Below are 22800 nucleotides of genomic sequence, written 5' to 3'. Positions count from 1 at the left end.
ACAGTCTGCATTTTATCATTACAGAGAAACATGCAGTGGACGTTTTAAATTTAGTGACACAGCAATGTATAAGCTGAAGTAGAAAATTGTATTCTCATCCTTGTAACTCAACAACTTTAACAACCTGACTTGACAGATTGTGGTAAAAATGCTTACTTACCTAAAAATGATACCCTGATCCATGCCACTACATTAAACATGAAACTACAGTAAGCAGCAAGTTTAGCTAGCCATAAAAAATGAAGACAAAGAGAACAGCTAACCTGACAGGGGCTGTGTATAAAGGGGTGGCAGAGCCACCACCAATTTCATTCTTTGGAGAGTAGCTATCAATATAGTTGATATGACATCTCCAGTACCACTGCATCTAAGCCCGGACAACAGGAGTGAACCACTGTGTTGAAAAGACTCGAAGGACATTTACTCTATTAGTGCAATTCTAATGTACATTTACTTTAAATAAGTATTTCTGTATCCGGTCGTTAAGTCTGACGTCCCTAGCCGTGTCTGGGCCTAAACTCTGCTCCAGGTCCATATATCAAACGACCACTATGGCATTACTGAGAGTTGAAAAACTGTCTAAAGTCTTTCATCTTTAATAAAATGATTAGCATTCTGCTCTACCAGGTGTAACAATTGAGTTTAACATCCAGACATCCATGAAAACGGAATTTATGACATTTAACGGAGTTAGAAGTTAGCAGGAAGTTAGCTCGCTAGCTTCTATCTAAATACAATATAGCATGTCCTGACTGCGGGGTTTTGGAAACAAATTAAAACGTACAGCTCTGTTATCACTTCCAACATAAATGAAGACAGAAAACTAAACAGCAGTGACGTTTGTAGGGTTACTGAAGTTTGGCTAGCTGGTATATAATGATGTGCTACGTGACCGCTAGCGACACAGCTATGTTAGCATAATATAAACAAGCTAACTTTAGGCCCGGAAGTAAGATTCGTCACATCACTTAACGACCGGATTATCGTCTTTTCCACTTTCACCTTACTACATTTTGGATGGAACTTTTATGCAGTGTAGTTGCTAAATATTTTGTAGACATATAAAACATTAATACACTGATAAATGACCTGATATTATTACAGATTATACAGAACACTAACAGCTGTCATCTCCAACAATAATATTGTGTAAATACTAATAAAGCTACTTTCAGCTGCTTGCTTGTCACAATGGTTTGCCACAGTGGGTAGCTCCCCGAATTTGATTTGTCAGATTTTTACTCTGAAAACACAAAGAGACATGTGCCTGTTCTCTAAGCAACTACACTAAGGAGCCACTAATAAAAATTACTTGCTATTTATGTATTTAGAAATAAAAAAAATAATGAATAAATGATGTGTATTTTGATGCGAATCATTTTTGTTCTTTTCTTTAAGTTGGATTTTTGAAATGAACTATAGTGTAAGTAAAAACCTAATCTCACCATTTTGTTATTTAGTACAAAATGATTTCAGAATTTCAAAATGTGCCGGTCTTCATCTAATACCATGGGCATGGTCATATCATTCTGGGCACTGTACATGAGCCTGACAGCTGTGCCCAGTTTTTTTCAGAGGCAGTTCTTAATGGTGATTTTATATCTGATAGTATTTTCTGATTTTCTGATGCTGCACAGCTCCGCACCTCGACTTGTTCTTGATTAAAATCGAATTGCCTTTGCAACTGTCCGTATCCTCCAGGAAAACAACAAACTGTCTTTGACACTTTGTTTTTTTGTACAAAATAATGAAACAAGATATAAATTAGATTAGTGTAAATTAGTGAGCTTCAGAGATGAGAGAGTATTTTCCCCACTTGTAACTGATTGCTGGCTGCAGGGTTGCACTGCATTTGCCACAAAGATGTGAGTGGCTTCCATTTCTCATCCTACCTAACTCCAGGCATGAACATGACTTTTAAAGTTTTTCTTTTATTCCAGATTTAAACCTATAAAAATGACAGCAAATTTTATTCAGAAAACCAATTAGAGTCATCTTTGGATCGTGTCCCATTGCAGCACTTTTCCTGGAAAAGAGAAAAGATTCTTTCAACATGACATGAATTCACTCACTATGTTTTAGGCTATATAACCATGTTATCAAATTAAAATCTCTTTAAGGTAAATGCTCTGGCATCTAGTTTACATTACCTAATAGTGCCCTGTTTAAGCCGTTTATTTGCACGTTTGTTTTCTAGGTTTAAAATGCAAATAAACCTAAAAAACAGCGTTTTGAAAATTCCCCCTAAAGGCATGCACGCTGTGTTCAACGACATGACTGAGTTAAAATGAAAACTACACTCTCAATATTGTTTACTGTTGTTTCCCCACCAACAGTTTTCAGCCAAGTGGAACCATCTCCCATAGAATTTAGTGGAGGTGGAAGACAAGCTCTTAATCGGCTGTGTTATTGAATTATTGAATTAAAAGCTTAAGTACTCAGGGTGAGCATGTCAATTTTTCACAACTGAATGGTACAGTGCTCATTCTATTTTCATTTGAATAGATCATTTGTGTATGTAAAATGTAGAAGAATGGAGGTATTACACATATCAGTTTCATTGTCTGTAATTCCCTTTCACTGTGACTGTAATCATTCTGAGAGACAAGTCATATTCATCCAACACTGCATGCTGGTCCTTAATCTGCATTCAGCTCCCCTCGACAACATAGTACTTTTTGTCAAACAGCTGTACTGTAGCACAGTGTTAATTAAGAAAAGGCTTGCTTCAAAGCAAATTTTGCATAATTATTGCAGAAGTGGAAGTTTAACCTGTATTACATCCTTAAGTGATATAGTGTTCAAAAGTTGGAGGAGTAAGAGTCGCAGCAAATGGTTCAACCCTTTTCCACTTGACATTCTGCTCACCTGTCTTCATCCCTCGTGTTCTGAAACCCTGGGACTGATACAGATAAAATGATGTGATGTTTCTGTCTGTATTTCAATGGGATGAGTTGCTGTGACCCACGCAATCTCCCTCTCAAAGAGTATTTCAACTTATGCAGATGAGCTCATCAGAGCTGCCTGCTGAGATGAGACATCTAGGTCTGGAATTGTGTCAATACCAGCACCAAAACAAATGCAAATCAAAATCCAAATTAATGTGTTTTCCCCGAGGAGAAACTGAGTCGTACTTATAGTCAGCTCTCAGTAGATGACAGGATTCTGTTATCCAGAGCTCATGAAAAACAAGGCATTCTCAAACCGCTCACTGAGCCAGGGTACAAAAGTCAGTGTCTCCAGATGGAGAAACTAAACTAAACTAAGTAAAAAGAAGCGAGAGGCTTTTGTGTGATGGTTTTACAGATGAGAAAATAGAAAACACTTTTACATTTCCAGGATTCCAGGAAGTTTAGTGATCTAACTTTGTAAACATACATCCATGCTTATGTTTAATCTCTCCATACACAGAGTGTCAAGTGAGTATTTTGGCAGTTTTCAAAAATAAAAATAAAAAGGAATAAAAAAAATGTATATCCCTGTCTTCTGCTGCAATGGACAACCAGCAGCCACATTTGGAAAGCAGGAGAGAATTAAGTAAATGGATGGATTGCTGCAGTTTGTCTGTTTGAATATGTCTGCAGACTATGGCCTTCTGTCACTACACCTACCCCTTCTGCATTTGATTGAATAGTAAATAGAGTACAGTGCATGCAAACAGCAAATTTGCACATTTGGTCTCGTAATGAGGAAGGGAGCAAATATCGAACATTTTGTACAGTCAGTAAAAAGACTATAAAACCCTGGATATTAAACGCTAGGTTCTCCTAACCTTGAAATTGCTACAGTGAAGATGTTTTATTTGTGCTTGATGCATAATTCTTTTTTTCTTTTTTTGCATATAGTTGTGATAACCTCTAATAGCACTATTTGTTCAATCCTTTGCTGCTGCAATGACCTACTTCCCCCCACAGGGATCATTAAACTTTCATTTTATCTAATCAAAGAATTCATTGCAAAAGTCCTTGCTTATAACTGCTTGTTACAGCTGAATGTCATTTTTTTCCCTTTTTTTTTTTTCTTAGAGTTGCGTCTCATCATTTGTCAGGAAACATGCATATTTAACAAACCTATAATCACAAGTAGCCCAGACTGACAGCAGCTCGGATGACTTTGAATTTAAAAATATCCCTGAAAATTTATCCATCTCTACCGTACGATGCATATTTTTAATAAAAGCATTGAGCAGAGGGAGTCAAGCCATCTTCTGGTGGGTGCACTAATACACAGTGCCTGTTTTTATTTGCCTTTATTAAATAGAAATAGCTGTGTAAAATGTTGATTGTGATTTTCTTTAGCAGTTTCTGTGACTAAGATCTTTATTACTGCTAGGTCACATGTGCTGGTATACAGTATATAGCTAAAGTTGGCACATTTGCAGAGTCACTAGTGCGATCTGTCATTAACACACATTAAGCACCTTGTAGACATAAAAGCACTTCTCTCACATAAACAAGACAGCTTCAGAAGTTGTCACCAGTCAAAAATAATTGCCTTCCATGCACGCACAGTGTATACAAATTTAATAAAATACACAACAAGTACAGTGGCCCACATTCACGTGTAAGCTCAGCTTATTTTCACATAAACTGCAGAGAGGACGACAATAAAATTACAAATACATTCTTAAAAAATTGTTTTTCGAGGAACCTCAAATGGTTTTATGAAAAGGGACATTCCCTGTTGCACCACCATTAACAGTTCATAAGACACTTCACTTTTTGAATGTAACGTCACTGATATGTATTTCAGTTGCTGTGATATTCAAAGAGATGTTCCTTATACACTAAATGGAGACAGAAAGCTTCACTGTACAAAAGCAGACAGGACTCAATAGCTTAACAGTAGCAATTTGTTCAACAGCCTCACAAAATTGGAGTTTGAAATGTGTAAAATACAGACACCTAAATCGACGGGTACAGTACACTATGAAAACACTTGTAGTCAGGTAAGCACTGATTGGCCCCCACCTCCCCACCCCCCCGCTCCCCCCACCCCCACCCACCCCCAAACCTTCACAGCAGTCAAAGACACATATTTCACTTGAACACAACAAGTCACAAACTCAAAAAGAAAAGACATACAAAGCAGATGGTTTTTGGTTACAATGCGTGTCTGAACACCTCTGTGGGTCAAATTAAATCAGCTCTTGGTCATTTGATCTGTGATATCATCATCATCACCCCTGGCAGGTGAGAGAGAACGGGATCGCGCCCCACCTGTCAGTTACCAGAGTCCCGAGGGTCGAGAGCACAATCTGACCCCCCACACTCCTGGCTGATGACAGAGCTGTGAATGAGACTGCTTGACAGGGACTTAGGCCTGAGCTCGCAGGTCAGGTAGGAGGGCTCCTCCAATTCTGTGTGCAGTGGGGAGCACTGGCCATCTGGAGGGCCATAGGCACTGCTGTCTGAACCCCCGTCCCTCACTTCTTTGGACTCTTGGTTGGCCAAGTCCGGGGGCACACTACTCTTGGTGGGACTACTAGACGCAGATGGACTCTCCTGGAGCGGTGGGCTTAGTGCACGCTGCGATTTTAAGTAAGGTTTGACATTGGCCACAAGGATTGTACTGTCCCGCTGTTCCTTTCCAAACGTGCTGAGGGTTTTTCTGCTGTTGCAGCTGATGGTGCCATAAATCTCTGTCTCTACCATGGCATCCATTCCCACAGGGATGAAAAGGTTGGTGCGATTATCGGCGCTGTCTGCTTGGCTTCCTACCCGTAACTTTGGCATCCAGCATCTGTCAGAATGTCCCAGTGCACGACATTCATCGGTGCAGTGGACTGATTTGTCTTGCTCTGTAAAAACAGTTAAACATTTTGTTATTGGACCATGCTGGGGTGAGTAAAAAAAAAAACAGAAGATGATGTAGATGGCATTTGAAGGATGAGCAGCAATAATAAAATGCCACAAACTGATGCAAATTTTGATGCTATTAAAATCCAGCTCATAGCTAAGTATCTTTGTTGATATAGAGTATGTGTCACCAGACATTTTCAGAATAAATAGCAACAGCAGCTTATTGCGACAGCAACTGTGAGGGTTTGAATTTAGCAATGCATGTTTTCCATTCTAAAAACTGCTTATGATGCAACCTTAAAGCACTGATACGCAAATAAAGTCATATAAAAAAAAGTTAATTTTACTCTTTTCTTTTTCCGTTATTGTACCAAATGAATGATTCGTCCTATATATGAAATCTTTTCCCTCCGCTATTCTCAACAACCTGTGTAGGTGTTTCCTGGAAAATATCATCTGGTGCAGAGGAAGTGATGTTTTTTTTTTCATTTACATTTCTATCAGAAGATGTTTGTGTGAAATAAACAAAAAAAGAAAGAAAAACAAGCCTGAATTTGCATGACTGCATTTGCCATTTCTGACCAGAAAGTTTTGAAACACTCCATAGTTGGGATGTTGTTTGACATTGTGCGGGCTCATTATTTTCATTTTTGTATATTTTTTCTAAAACTTCAAAAGATAGAATGTTTGGGAGGCAGTTCAAAAACTGTTATATTAACTCTAAAATAATATATTCATGTCAGTGGATTTTAGCTTGATTGTGGAAGTGCCATTTGACCTTGAGTGTTTCTTTTATTTATTTTAAAGGACTCTGGTGCATAGCCAGGGGCTCATTGGCACATTTTTCATCTTTTTTAGTGGATGCATATTGTGAACTGAGCTGTTCTCTGAACACTTGTGGACCTCTGCTGTAGTAAACAGTCATCAACAAGCTCCCTAAACAACTGTCTTTGGACACTGGCTAAAATTAAGATTAAATCTTTCCCATAAGCTTCTTTTAAAAGGCCAAACAATAAGCTTTAAATATAATCCACACTGAAAGTATTGAGTACTGTTGATTTAAGTGGTCCGCTGGATATTCCATGGCTGCAGCAGATTCTGCTTGATTGGCTGATGTGGCACACCACAGCACAGGACTGCACAACGTGTTCATGGCACTAAATGTCAGCAACAAAGGAGAAATGGACAGCGCTCTATATTTGGGTTGTAAATCCATCGTTTACATTTCACACCACGCCCAGCCCTGGAGGGGTACAATAAGCACACAGAAAGCAACACGTACCACAGAGCCAATTTCCATGGTGTAATGATGTAGAAGGTGTTGTTTTTCCTGACGCCATTACACTTTGCTATTGAAATTAATTTGACAATGATGCAATGAGATGTCTTGCATGTAGCCACAAGAACAAAAATGTCAAACACGTCTTTGTAAATTGACGGTAAATCCTACTTTTCTTTCATTCGCTATACATGAAAATGAAACTGCAAATTTAATCTGTAAATCCTCCAATTGTTCTGCTGACTGATTAAACTTAAGTAAAAAAATAAGTTTTTATTTGTTGTGATTACTTTGAGGTTTTAAAGGCACCCTTTCACTAAATATACAAAGAAATTCAAACAATGAATTGATTAGTATTTGATTAAATATTTAGATGTTGTAGATCCCAGAAAATTGATTCTGTTTACTTGGGGATAGTGTTTTCCGTTATCTCCAGATGAACAGAATCAACTTTCTGGCATTTCCTTACCTGGATGACTGAGCATGCATCAAGACATAGATGACTTGTACGCTTATTGTTGAATGGGGGAGACATTAATACAGATTGGGACACAAACAAAACAGGACACAAACACCGCTAATACAATCTTGTTACATATGATGTTAAATCTTCACATCATTCCTCTCTCATAAATAAAAAATCATTTTCCTGCAACTAAAATTCCAATCAAAACTTGTATTTCCTTTATATAAATAACTGCAATATTTAATTCACATGACTTGATGCTACTCTGATTAGCTAGAAAAGACTCCTCTATCTTGCTCACATGTCATTCTGTGGAGCAAATGAGTAACCCTGAATGAGGCACTTGATCTCATTTTGAAACCCAGCTTTGATGAGGATGGGAATACACAGCCTGGAATAAGAGGAAGCTCCACATGAACGCGTTCATCCTAGAAGAGGTGGATAGATCCTTCTTTTCAAAGGCAACAGTACCTTCCGCATAAACTGGCCTCGACCAGTTTGCTGGAGGATACTGAACGGCAAAGAGGAAGTTCAAAATTTAAAAAAAAGATACCTCCTCTATGCCAAAACCCCCAAGAGCAGTAAAAAGCAGCACCATGTGCCACACAGCCAGTGGAAGCTCATTTGCAAAGTACATGCCACAATTATCACATACCGCTGCTCAAGTATACGAACACCAATACACCCACACATAGCCATAGGATATAATGGAACTGTTATTTATAAGGACTGGGCAGATTTAAATGGGGTAGTTAATTTACATAAGAACTGTTTTACAGATTCCACGCCTGCAAAAATGTTGAAGGGAAAGATTTTTATATTTTCTTCCCAACAAATGTTAAAATGGCATTCAGTGTGCTACAGATTTCTTGAAAGGGCAACAGTCATTTCTTTGTAAAGTTGTGTGTGTTTTATGTGCAAAGTAAAGACTTTTGGGAATAATAGGTGTAATTTTAAATCATGTCATCTCCTAATTGTATATGAGATGTAACTTTTGTCTGTTTATACAGGCCAATTTTTTTCACATTGAGGTTTTCTGTAGAAAGATCTCGCATCAGAATGAGTATAAACACAGACCTTGCAGATTTCACTAAATGAAAACCCCACCTTTTACCTTTGTGTGCTGCTAGTTGCTCTGCTGCTATTCCCAGCTAAGTAAACATAACAAACATTGAATTTATATAGAGGATTGAAGATCCTTTATATAAATGTGTGACGTGAGACGTGCTCTGAGAAGAATTAAACCAGCTGGTGCACAGCTAATGCACACAGACTCACATTTTCTTAACAGATAGCACTAAAAATTAGTCCAACGATCTGGAAATTGTGATTTTTTTTAATATTTTGCTTTTTAAAATTTTATTTATTTATTTTTATATAAGATATAAGCGGAACATGTGCTTTATCAAGTTTTCTCAGGTCAATGATCATCATCGATTGTGCTTTTACAGTTTATATTAAGTTGCATGTGGCCTGTCAGATCCAAGGTAAAGAACAGAAACCTTTGTGATTATTGTTAAAGTTGTATCTAAACAGTAAAAATAAAGTCTTCTCTTGGTCGCTCATATTTGTACCGGGTCAGTACGATGTGTAAATGTATCTTTGAAAACACAAGTAGATGCTGACAAGCTATAGCAACTCTTAGATTTACTAAACAAATTTGTATTTCTGGGTTTCAGGCAGCAATGATTTTTTCCTCTCATGCTGGAGGTTGTAAGAACTTATGTTACATTCTTAGCATAAACTATTATGGCGCTTTGTCAGGATTCAAAATATGCATTTGCTCAAAAAGCATCTTACAAGAGAGAACTAAATTATGGCTTTGATTTGGCATAACTGCAACACAGAGCCTGCATATTGTAAGTGCTATACGCTTTGATGCATCTACACCCCAGATTACAGTTCTGTGCCCCATGCATTTGTGTTTCTCCATCTTCTTTTCTCCGCCACAGAGAAAAAAGTATTTTTTATGCACAGATACACAAGGCCAGAACAATAAGCATGAGCAAGGAGAAGCAGGGAGATGCTGAATTCATTTCCATGCTGCCTATCACCAGTGCGGAGGAGCGAGCAGATGATGCTGATGCAAAAGGATGTATGTGCTTAGAAGGTACACCAACAACAGAGTAAGGTATTTTTGCCGTTTGCACTATTGTATGGTGCTAGAAAACCCAGAGCAATTGAAAGACATGTTTATATTATATAAGATTAAATTGTTACTCAGATAATACTTTACATTATAGACCTTTCTGCTCAGAATTATTACCAGCATATAAACATTGTATATATGGCACCTGTGCAGTTTTAAGCATATCTAGGCTCATACACACGAGCTTATAGTGTCTATCAAAAGCTATAACTTATCCTATCCTGCAATTAAGATTATTAAATAGTTTATATTACTAGTTATAATATATATATATATATATATATATATATATATATATATATATATATATATATATATATATATATATATATATATATATATATATATATATATATATATATATATATTGCAGTCTCCACTTGGGTGCCAAAAAGAGGTGTTATAGCTTAGAACAAGCACATTAATTAACAGCTGAAGTGCATTAAAAGGCATATTTTAACTGTTTATATTGTCTGTATGATTGCGAAGGTTAAGCTATTACCCTTTTTTTTGCAATTGTGTAAATTGCACCAAAAGGATATTTTTTCCACTTTTATTGTCCTACACTACAGGTTTTTCTATAACACACAATATATACATAGAAAATTAACTAGGCACACTAGCTTGTATAGCAGTACTGTTAGATGTTGTGGGATTTTGATAGTTTAAAACAGGCTAAATGAAGTGGGAGTGCCTTCATCTGCTCTGCCTGCTCTCCATTTTACATTTATCACTGAGTAAAATTTTGTTAAATGCGTGCTCTGAAACGACGGAGCACCTTTATGTATTCTGCTGCTGCATTTACATCGCCACATAACAGAAACATGACAAAGTGACAAATAGCTGTGATCTTATGGGCAACTGTAGAATGCAACAATAATGTGTTCTCAAAAACAAAGAAACTGCCTGCCCATTATAAATAGAATCAGAGAAAGCCTAGCAACATACCCACTGTGCATCTGGTGTCTGTGAGAGTGAATAAATATTCAGAGTGCATGATGGTGGAAGCTGCACAGGTGCATATATTACCTGTATCAAAGCAGCCAGGAGACTAGAGGGATGGTAAAGGTAAAGACATAAAAGCAATACTACTTAACCCACAAGCTTTTGTGTTGGTGCATTTGGAACTAAAATTCTGAGGTGTCTCCATTTTGGATAATAGCACTATCTTGTCTAAATCTGAAAAACAGAGGCTTTGTTGTTCAATAAATGTACCTGCATGTTTGTGTGGTGTGTGTTTGTGTGTGTGAGAGAGAGAGAGAGAGACAGAAGGAGTATGTGGGTTGGAGGGTGTTTTGTGTGTGTGTGTGCGATCACGTCTAAGGCATAATGCATAATGTAGACCTTCCAGCTTGTAGTCTGCGGACAGTGACACCATTTAATGTTCAACTGACCAACCCCAGGAGAGAGAACAGAGTTTAATCCAACCATTAGTTTTTCCTTTTAACTGCATTCCTCACATGCAAGCAGGGAAGCCATTAGCAAAACATGTTGATATTAAAAGCAAAGCCCGAATTCATCGCTTTTCTCTTATCTTAGAAATGCAGGTCTATAAATTAACTGACATTCCCGTCAAGCGAAGCGTCAGTACTGCACTTGTAAGTATTCAGTTTTGCATGTACAAAACATCTCCTTCAATATCTCTTCATGTGATTGGCCTTAGAACTTGGGTTGAATCAGATTCAGAAATGTGCTGCAAAAAAAAAGTGATTGAATTTACACCTCCCACAGAGTCAAGTTTGGTCTACCATAATTCCTCATAGCACGCATACACACACACACTCACTCACTCACACATATATAAAAGTGAGATAGATCGAGAGAGAGAGAGATTCGCACATCCTTCTGGCAGCCGCAAGAGTGTTTCCATCTCTGCCCTCCTGAGCATGCTGCAAACAAACAGTACATAGCAATGTAAATGGTGTGGAAAGTACTGCACAGGGACATGATGACCACAGCCATTCTCTTCCAAGGCGCAGACAAGGAAATGAGAAACATCACCACTTCACTCAAGTCCCCCATTATCTTTTATCTTACCACTGAGAGTTGCTCTCATATTTTCAGTTTATATCCACAATAGCTAAATATATCAGACCCTATCAGGTCAGCCAGGTTGAAACAGATTGACAGTCATCTATGATTATACTCCTGGCAGCGCCGATCGTTTCAGATTTGTGAAATAAAATGTAACATTTCTATTTTCAGTTGGAAAGCAAGCTCCTCTCAAAACAGTGCAACCACAGCAAAACCAATAACAGCTGAGAAAGTCTTTCCAAAAAAAAGATGGAAGCTCTCTGTCGTGTTGCACCATAAATATCTTTCATTTTGCACCGCAAGTGCCGATCATGTTTCTTGTCTCTGTCATCTTATTCAGGACATGTATGTGACAAACCTGTATTAAAATAATGACATGATCAAAGAAAGGCACCTACGGAGGTACACTTTGCCATGCATATGAGGTGATTTGATAGCTAAATCAGACAGAAAATGTTTGCAATTTCTACCTTCAGCCAAAGAACACTTTTATCCTTTTAAACTATCATCTGCCTTCCTCTCTGGTGCCTTCATGTCATCTTTGAAACACAGCTCAGGCTGCATGCAAGTTAAAGTGGGACAAAGTAACACTGCAGCTACAGCATCTAATGACAGTTCAGCTTCTTGACAGGAGAAGTGGCTGCATTGGCTGCACCCCCAAAATGGTAGACCCCCACTTAAAGATCAGTGAGGTGCATGCATGTTCCCACTGGATAAACTATAAATAATGTCTAGTGTAAGAGTCAGATAGGCATCTTCAAGATGTCCACTCACCCTGCTCGAAAGGCTGGCCATTAACTGCTGTTGCTTTCATCTTGAGGGCCTCCCTGGCAGACGTGTCGCAGTGTGAGCCTTTATTAGTATCCTGGTCACTATCAGCTTGGTCACTATCACCATGGCCACTGTCTCGGAGGCTTGCTCGTTCTGCATCCTTAAATGTTGAGCTGCAGCAGAACAGGAAGAGGACAAAAAGAAAGACAAAAAAGAATTTAACTTACCTCTTAACTCCTGTTTGATAGCCATAGTCAGCTGGCTTGATACAAAAGTGAAGAAGCTAAATGCACTGGTCAGGGCGTTTTTGGCTAGTGCTCTTACCTTTGAACAAATGGCTGCCTGCTGCCAGCATAATTGGGCTCTGAGGGAAAATTTTCAGTCTAAAAAGGAAAGGAAAATAATATTTTTACATTGATCACGGTAAAATTCTAATTGACAGCCCAAGTAACATGAGATTAAGACAGGAAAAGAAATTCCCTTTCCAGTTTTTAGATTTGAATTTCTTTACTCTAGCAGGTGGAAAATCTGCTCAAGAAAATCTGCTGAGCACCTGGCAGTGACGAAATCACGAGAGGAACAAATCTCCATTGTGACCATATGTACTCTCCCTCGGCGAGGCGAAGAGTTAAGCATTAGCCACTGTCATCAGCATCCTTTCCACCCTATCTTGACAATAATGTGTTTGTGTTGATCACACCCACATACTCTAGTGACTGGTGACAGTGCCAGGCCTTGTCATCTGCGTTATCATCTCCAAATGAGACTGTCCTAGATATTTACATCGTTTACAACACATAATTCTGCTGTGCTAAACTGCACTACAAGCCTATGCTGTCAAATTAGCATGTTAGCTGGCTCGTGTATTCTACCCTGCCGTCTCTACAAGGCATGGCTGGACCCTATTAATGGCCTTATCGTGCCAACTTTGGATACGGGCTGGTGGATCTGGCCCATATTTGTGGGGAGCGAAAAATGCGATTGTAAGGTTATGCTGTGTGCATCTCGCTGTCTGGTGCACATTGGTTCAGTAATGTGATCGGACAAGCTGCTCAAACACCTGTCCAATCCCACATTTCAGGCAAGGTTTTGTTTTCACTCTATAGCAGCAGATCTGGCAGGGTCACAGCAGCCTTCTTCAAGACTCACACTGTTTGCATGTCTAACTGAGAGTGCTTTCTGATTATGAAGACCAACTGTACCATTTTCCAAGAGAAGACTTAAGATTGAGCAATTTCGAAATGATTCTCAAATACTGCTATGGATAAAAAAAAAAATCAAACAACCTATCCTTAGTGAAATGCCATTTGAAGCACATGAATACAATTCAACAGTAAGTTGCCGTATCACGCTTTATATGCAGAGAATGATTCAGAGCATCATAACAGCGGGAGAAAAAGTGAAAATAATGATGTCTGCTCACAGTGACAGAGTTTCTCTTTTTTCAGTCGATTACTTTTCTTTTGTCAGATCAGTATGGCTAAGCAGTGTGTACAGATAAGCAAGAATAAAGGGCTGATAAAGAACACAGTGCAGCATTCTTCTTACCTGTATCACTGACATCCTATTCGCTGGAGTGTCTGTGCTAAGCCCGGCAAAGCTGGAGTGGCAACCTGCCCTGGGGACTGTCAGGCTGTTCGGGGTGGTTTTCAGGTACATGACCTCTGACCTGGGCAGTGTGAGTGGCAGGGGGCTCTGGTAGTCAAAACAAATTGGCGAGGTGATGAGAGACGGGCTGCTCACCACATTCATTCGACTCGCAGAATCTCTCTCCTCCATCTCACTTTGAACCAGCATGATGTCACTCTTGTTGATCCTTTTCTTTTTCCCCTTCCCCACTGGAGGATTGGAGTACTCAGCCATGCGGCAGTTATAATTCCCAGCCTCCTTATCTTGATGCTTGGACTTGACAGCAATGGCGGTCATGACTGCTAAGAGCATGACAGAGATAATGCAGAGGGTAACTATGAGGGGCAGGGACACATCCCAGTGCTGCTGTTCCCCACTCGCGCTGGATCCCCCTCCTGTTGCTGTGTCTGTGTTCGCCTTAATGATCAGCTTAGCCACGGCAGATAAGGGGGGCTTGCCATGGTCAGTTACCTTCACCACCAGCTCAACCACTGGGGCGACCTCCTCCCAAAGAGCATGGGCAGTTCTGACCTCTCCTCCCACTGGATCCATCTCAAACAGGTGGTCATCGTTTCCCTCTGTGATCTCATAGGTCAAATGTCCACTTTCTCCATGGTCATGGTCCACTGCTTTCACTGTAGCCACAATGTATCCAATACCTACATTTCTAGGAACCGGGATTTCCGCTGTATCATTCTGAAGAAGCGGTAAAATAATAACCGGGAGATTGTCGTTGACATCGAGAACACTGACTCTAACTGTAGAAGTGCTTTCCATGTGAGGTGATCCTCCATCTTTAGCCTGAACTTTGAACTCAAATGATTTAGTTTGCTCATAATTGAAAGACCGGGAGGCATATATGGCTCCATTGGTGGGATTAACAGACACATATGTGTAGACTGAAACATCTCCTATATGTGATGGAAGAATGGAGTATGTCACTGTCCCATTTCGACCCACGTCTGGGTCGTGGGCCAAAACGGAGCCCAAATACTCCCCCGGGATGTTGTTCTCAGGCACCTGTAGCACATACACTGCTTTTGTAAAGCGTGGTGCGTTGTCATTTTCATCCAAGATTTTTACAGTAAATGACCTAGTGTAATTCAAAGACGGGATCCCATTATCTCTGGCTACAATTGTTACATTGTATTCATCTTTCATTTCCCTGTCCAGAGGTCTATCAGTGAGCAGCGTATAAAAATTGTCATTGTTTTCTTGCAGTCTGAAAGGTACATTTCCTAGTACCCGGCACTGAAGTTGACCATTACGGCCGGAGTCTTTATCTGTCACTCTGACCAACGCTATGACAGATTCCGGAGGCGCTGCCTCGCTGATGGCTCCCTGCCGGACAGAAACAAAACTAATTATTGGCGAGTTGTCATTTTTGTCAAGCACTTTGACTGTAATTTTACAGTGGCCTGGTATTGGGTTGGGCCCCAGATCCTTAGCCTGCACATCAAACTCTATGATTGGATTCTCTTCATAGTCAATCTCTCCCTGGACCTTGATGACGCCAGTATTGGGGTCGATGGAGAACAAATCTTGTATTCGCTCAGATGCATATCCAGTGAAGGAATACACCACCTGCCCGTTACTTCCTTCATCTTGATCAGTGGCGTTCAAATCTATAAGTACTTTTCCAGGGGGAGAATTCTCTGGAATCTCTAAAACATAAGAGGATTTTTCAAAAACTGGGCTATTGTCATTCGAATCAGTCACTCTGACGTTGATCTGCATGGAGCCCGATCTTGGATACTCCCCTCCATCTATTGCTGTGAGAAGGAGGGTGTGATGACTCTGATCCTCCCTATCCAGAGGTCTCTGAACCACCAGCTCCGGATATATAGTCCCATCGCCTCTCACTTTTAAATCCAGAGAAAATGTATTGTAATCATCTCTTGTGACCTGATAGGTCTTTATCCCATTTTCCCCAGAATCTGAGTCATGTGCAATAGTGAGAGGAAAGCGTGTCCCAGCAGCTGCGTTTTCTGAAATATCAATATTGACATGATCTGAGGGGAAACTGGGTGAGTTATCATTTATGTCCTGTATATCAATCTTGATCATGCATATTTCCTTGTCATTTGCAAACACTTCCATAGACAGCTGGCACTTTGGGTTACGCCTGCATAATGTCTCCCTGTCAATCCTTTGTTTGGTGAAGATTAGTCCACTCTCCGGGTCAACATCCACCAGATGTGGTGCTGAATTCTCCAGTACTCTGAAGTTTGATTTTTTCCCTCTCTCCATGGTCCCATATCCGGCATCTTTTGCTATATTACCTATAACAGTTCCAGGTCCTTGCTCCTCCGGGACAGAATAATTGAGATTTTTCAATGTCAGGGCTTTAACCCACAGCAGTAAGAAAACGGGTACAGAGAGACGCATCCCTTCAACCTGATCCGCAGTAGTGGCAGAGAGAAAAAAAAATCCTCGTTGACTTTCAACCTGTTGATTACGGCAAACCTAGACTACTAAACCCGAACCCGGCATGTGGTTTACGCCGATCTCTGTCTAATTAGGTACTAAATCGATGCGTGAACCGCTACCTCTTTTTAAATTGGTATTTTAACCTCTTTCATATGCCGCTCGGCTATGATGAACTCTTTCTGTAAACAAAGATGACCGCCTGGCGATACCTGATGTATGAATTAAATATCAAATTCAACATCGTGTACGAGAAATGCTTTGGGTTTTTTTCGTTGTTTTTTTTTTTCTCACGGGGGGGACTTAATGAATAATCGATGACTATAAAGTATTAATATTCCCTCCTGCATCCAAGGTTAAAGCGCTTGAATCTCTCTGGTGAAGGTTAGACCGTAGCTTACAAAAGCGCATTGCCCTCATGCGACATCTACACCTAGGCTACAGCAAATTCTGACATGCCCGTTCAAAATGCAGCATTGGCCGATGTTACCATTCGCAATGCATTTACTTTTTTCCCTGTGCGGCACACTGTTGCATATGGGTTCTGCTCGTGTAGCATATACAGCCTACCCATGCCACAAAGTAGAATAAAAGCAGGATATAGAGCTGCTACTCCTGTCCAACCTTTTGTGTTCCCGTCATTCAAGAGCATCTATAGCACGGCTGCGACTTTTGCCCGATGATTGTCCTATAATCAGTCCAGTAATCCCATAATCCAGTCCAATTGGACCCAGTGCTCTCGCATCCTTCATTCGGACAATGCTCATCTGCACTGCCCCCGTAAACGTTGCCAGAAAATGCAAAAAGAAAAAAAGGCTGCTGGAAGATTTCAGATAATCAAAATTAATCGCTTTTCCTGCGCTCAGTTCTCTCCGCGTCAACTGTTGAAACCTGCTCCCTTCACAGTGAGCTGATCTGCCCGGAATCCTCTCGACGCCTTTATAACAGACTCCGGTGTAGGTTGTTTCTTGGTGCATTTAACATAGTTTCTGATCGTCTTCCAGCAAATGAGTGAACAGTGACAGATCTTGCCTTGGGGGTTTCTCCAATAGGTCTGGCAAGATCGCATGAAGAAGGGCTGTTCTAGTGCTACGTGATTCATTTACTGATGTGCGCGCACAGAGCAGCAGCATCAGAGGGAAAACGTGCTTGTGGATGTTGCTCCTAATACATGTGGAAGTGAACTAGGGATTATGAAAAGATAGGTGAAATGTGTTTGGCTGGGAGGAAGTAGAAGCGGTGAGGACTTGACAAGTGATCATTTTTAAGGTGAAGTAGATCAGATGGCCAACATGGTGTGGAAAATGTGAAATTAAAGTTGATAAAAATGTTTCAAGGTTTTTTCCCCTTGCAGTGCCATGTTCTTGGTGTCATTGAACATCTTTGGATATTCAAAACTAAAGATTCTTATTCATTATTAAAAAATAACAGGCGACCACCTGTCTCTTGCATTGTACCTTGTTGTCGATTAGTGCGATTAGTTTTGAGAAAATCTAACCATGACATAAAATAAGAGACAGACTGTGGGTGTTTTCAGGATTATCTCTGCAAAGGACATAAGAGAACTGCTTATTCCTCTGAAAAAAAAATAACAAGGCTTATTTCCCAGCTCAAATATCACAGCTGTTGGTATAACCTGCCTTCTGCATCTATCACACTTGCTTTCAATAGCCTATCCACATCAATCTCATATCTCATATGGAAAAAGATGGACTGACATTTAGTTCACTCAGCATTTCAACAATATGACATTTGCATTTTTTCCCCCTCACTTGACCAAATCTTAGTGACGCATGGGGCTCCTTGGTGATGCAGGTACCATACCAGAGTCATTCTGAGAGGAAGCTGTGTCAACTAGTGTGGCCCGGTTTCTCACTTAATTCCATGTTGCCCAGGATCTAAATCAACCTTGAGTTGTCCCCGAGTTCATTTTCATTGTCTGAAACATGGCTGCTTTCCTCCTCTGGGGAGCATCAACTTTGCCTTGCCAGGGTGCAGCCTGCATAAATTGGCCATTTCTGCAGGTAAGAGATAAGGACAACAAAGGGAAACTAATTATCATTCAGTCTATGTTAAAACCTCAGGAAAGAACTGCTATTGACAAATGTGTGTGCATTGTCACAGTCATACCATTTAATATGATCTGAACTTTGAATGAGAGGGTGGTTCATATCCATAATAAATAGGCCACATCCTAATGTGAGGCTTTGGCTGCCTTGTTCTTTTAGAAGCTGATGACTTTGTCATGGATAAGTTTTTCTAATGAGACCACTGTCCCCGCCCTGGAGTATGAACCACGATCTCTGCTGCTTTTCTTGCAGTGAAAACACAGGGATGTTTTATGACGAATTGATTTTTACCTGAAAGCACAATATTTGGCTGGTGTAAAATCATACCTGTTGTATTCCACAGGGGTTGAAACGGCAAAACACTGCTCATTTAAGCATACTTGTAATATCTTGGCATCTCTTTGATGTCATTCACTTACCACTCTGCACAAGCATGATTAGAGGTGAGATTAAATTGTTTATCATTCTGTTTTTGCTCCCATTGCTGGTTGCACCACACTTCAAGCTGCACACCGGAATACTGATGGTGGTGAGTGGGAATGATGATCAAGTCAATGAATCTTGGTGCAGAGTAAACAAAGGGAAAAGCAGGTTCTTCAAACAAATTCCTCCAAGAAACATTTTGCAAAGATGTAAATTGCGCACTCAAAATAATTTGTACAGCAATGGTCGGGACAGCATCCCTATTAACTGTAAAGAAAAAAAAGTTACAATAGTGACAACAGCTATTATGTATGATGGTCAAAATAACACAGAACAGTGACATCCAGTATTAATTATTACTCTGATTAAACTACTATATTGCAATAAAAGGAAGTCTGTATTTCTGTAAAGTTTCTTAAAGCCCAATATTATATGTCTTTTACTGTGAAATAATGATCCATATCCCTGCATAATCGATGTGTCATGATTCTTCAGCAGAGTACCCATCTTAAAGGGACAGTTCATTCAAGCACCAAAAACTCTTCCCCCTATTCTTGTAACCACTCATGCAGAAAATTTTAGTTTTATGTGTCAAGATTTTTGAGAAGCCTGCCTCTGAAACTTCTGCTGCCAACATAATACAAAAAAAAAAAAAGTTGTACCGAGACACTGAAACTGAATTTCAATGTACCTGCCAAAGAGATTAAAGGGAAATCTATTTTGTACATTCCACACAACATGATATCCACATTTTAAGGCAGTGGCTCTTAAACTGGGGTTTATGCCATCTACTAGTGGGGCGAGGATCAGGAGAATGAAACTAAAAGTTGGGGGAAGGACATTGAGTTTTCCCTGTTTATGCAATAGGCATGCCAGAAAAAGAAACAAGAAGAGGGAATATTTCCCTCATAAAAATGAATTTGGATGAAAAATGAGACTGATATAACCCTTGGAGGGGTTAATCAGTCTAAAGGACTATCATTGATGACTCCAACCCCAATGTTACCTCCAGGCCTAAGATATATATAATTTCTGTTTTCATTAAATTGTTCTCCCATGTCTTGTTTATATGTAAGCAAAGAAAACCGTCATTTTAACTGACACACATAAATTTTGCCTTTCTCTAAAACACAGGATTAGTTTATGATCACCGCCCATAACGACTTACACCTCAGAAGGTTAATATTTCCTCAGTGACTAGCATACTGTTTTTGGAGAAAAAAAAGGTTTTTTTTGGTGACATGCAATTTTCTTTGCTCAGATTCTTTGACCACCCCAAAACAAATTCAGTTTGCTTCAGTTCAGTAAAGGTAGCTGCAGACATCTTGAAACTGCAGCAAATAAAATAAACATTATCTGCATGTGAGTCCAGTCATGTCCTATTTTCATCTATTCTGTTTTTGCACTCTTCTTAAAGCATAAGTCTGGCCATATTCCCTATTTTTTCTTCACAACAAATCCTACAAAAAGACCAAATCCAACAATGCCAATAAAATGATCTGACTGACAAGTGATGCCTGGAATGTAAGAGGTAAGGACGAACAGAAAGATGGCACAAAGCATAGGACATTGACTCTGGAGAGGTTTGCATCCTGAGCCCCATCTGTGGTTAGACTAAGGCAAGATTAGGAAAAGACTGTGGTCTCATCTAATGTTGATGACTGCAGTCGCCGTTCTGCATCGAGACACAACTGGAACTTACTCTAACCTTAACCATGTGCTTTCAGTGCATAATCACAACCATAACAAGGCTCAGTGACAGTGTGATTAGTTTTAGGTGTATGAAATGCGCTATTATATACTGTAATACAAACCAAACATGATAATAAATACACTGTCAGCAAACATTTCACTGAAATTTTATGTAAAACATTTTTGTAACTTGCCAAATACCTTAGTTAACAACATTTCCTTATTATGTTAATAGAATATGTAATTGGGGCAGCTTTACATTTCCTTCAAAATATATTCAAATATTTGCTGCTGCTACTTGTAGAAATACAATCTCATAGGGAGACGGGTTGACACTGTTGCACTGGGTAGCATGTTTCTTCATTAAGATTAACATGGGAGCTGTTGTTTATTTTTAGTCCCATATACACAAGCTGTCATAATTCACTGGCATACCAAATGTGCATTAATCTGCTGCTGAAAATAGTCCCAGAGAAATGCCCTATTTGCCAACGAGTCTCCAAACATAAACAGCCATATAGGTCAGCTGTTCCTACCCAGTGATATGACCCGTAAGAGAATACCTGAAGCAGAAGAAATGCCACAGATAAATTGTCAACAACCATGGCTGAAAAAAATAAAATAAAATAAAAAATAAAAAGCCATTTATGATGTGACAGTGCTGTGGTGAAGGACTGGTTATTTTTAATTACTTTTTAGATTAGCTTTAATTTAAACTATGATCTTTTCAGGCATGCTGGCACTTATTTTTAAATTAGTCTCTTGTATTTACCTCAACCATGAAAGAGCAAGGTCGGCAGAAGAAAGATAGTACTTCTCTTTAGGGTTGGAGGACTTTTTGTCATTGCATAAAAACAATATAGGTTTAATCAGCTTGAAACAGAAAGTAAACAGCAGCCATCCATGTTATTGTCTGGTGTTGTGTTGTGTTGATGCATCCATAAACCCTGACCACCTTTGTATTTAGGGACTGGGATTTGATCTGTTTCCAAGTATCTGTGTTTAACTTTTCATTAACTGGAACTTGACCTCATCTAAAACCATCCATCTCTGATGATGTTTAACCTGACCCCAACCTTACAGCGAGTCTTGGAAGCAGATGTAAGAAACCTCACCTGATGTCCTCCTTTGGTCCTTCGATAATAATTCCCATAAGTGGACTTTGTTATTTGTGGCGTTTGGTGTTTTATGAAGTTGTCCAACAATTGAAAGGATTTTTTTTCTAGTGCACTGACTTGTCTTATTTGAGCTAATCTAGTTTTCAAGTATCTCCACTAATATGTTACAGTTCAAAGCACACTCAAATACCAGACCATCGTCACGTGTTATTCCCTCCACTTTCTTGTATTATTCCCTAATTTATAGGTGTCTTTCTGTATATATGGAATGAAAACTTTTCTTGTTCATTTCTGGCAATAAATATAGTCAAAGGATAAAAAATATGTTTTTGTTTTATTTCACTGGTTTTCTTTGCACAGCACATCCACATCTTGGCCTTTTACTAGTGGCCATTACTCTTCCATTTTTGTACTGCAGGTTGACAATTGTTATGTGGTTCTCTCATATCCACCTTTATAGCAGAGCTGCTTGCCTCTCTGTGGGTGCAACAAAAGGAGACTCACACATCTCACAAGCCTTGTTATCATGATACGTGTCGAATAAATTATTTTTGCTACAAACCAGCTGTGGATTTGCATGTAAATGCAAATCCTCAAGGGTCAGTGTGTCAATTCTCCAACATTTCAATTCTGAATCAGAACTGCGGAGTCAAGCCTCCCTCTCTAGAGTGTATGGTTTAAAGCGTTGATGTTTTTGCATTAGATTTTTAAAGAAGCTCTCTAGGGATCCAGGACTTACAGCATCTGTCTGCCAAATTCTTAAAACATAAATTCTGAAAATAATTTTTGGAGTCTTCATAGCACCCAGTGCAGTTTTGGTTGTTGGTTCCTAATAAATTCTGAAAGCAAATCTCCATTTTTTTGTTTGTGTGTGGGGGGGAAGGAGTTAAGAAGATGACAGTCTTTTTAAGAGTTTATGCAAATATGTACCTTAAAACCTCA

The 22800-nt window shown here is 39.4% G+C and overlaps 1 protein-coding gene across 1 annotated transcript; it reads right to left on the bottom strand.

The window, feature by feature from the left end:
* Window positions 1-5022: 5022 nt before the first annotated feature.
* Window positions 5023-17688, bottom strand: LOC102780588 (protocadherin-17-like). The gene is made up of 4 exons (XM_006788403.3): window positions 14049-17688; window positions 12825-12883; window positions 12504-12673; window positions 5023-5800 (listed from the first exon to the last, which is right to left on the bottom strand). The coding sequence occupies exons 1-4, from the start codon at window positions 16515-16517 to the stop codon at window positions 5223-5225; spliced, it is 3276 nt and encodes a 1091-aa protein (XP_006788466.1). The 5' UTR covers window positions 16518-17688; the 3' UTR covers window positions 5023-5222.
* Between the last annotated feature and the right edge of the window lie 5112 nt (window positions 17689-22800).

Source organism: Neolamprologus brichardi, chromosome 16, assembly GCF_056152115.1.
Source record: "Neolamprologus brichardi isolate AB-2024 chromosome 16, ASM5615211v1, whole genome shotgun sequence".
Lineage (NCBI taxonomy): Eukaryota > Metazoa > Chordata > Actinopteri > Cichliformes > Cichlidae > Neolamprologus > Neolamprologus brichardi.
This window is presented reverse-complemented; position numbering and strand designations above follow the sequence as displayed.

Coding starts and splice junctions, on each gene's coding strand:
- LOC102780588 (XM_006788403.3), bottom strand. CDS start 16,517: ATGCGTCTCTCTGTACCCGTTTTCTTACTGCTGTGGGTTAAAGCCCTG. Junction 12,884..14,048: donor ATAGGATGTCAGTGATACAG/GTAAGAAGAATG, acceptor TTTCCTTTTTAG/ACTGAAAATTTTCCCTCAGA. Junction 12,674..12,824: donor AGGCAGCCATTTGTTCAAAG/GTAAGAGCACTA, acceptor GTTCTGCTGCAG/CTCAACATTTAAGGATGCAG.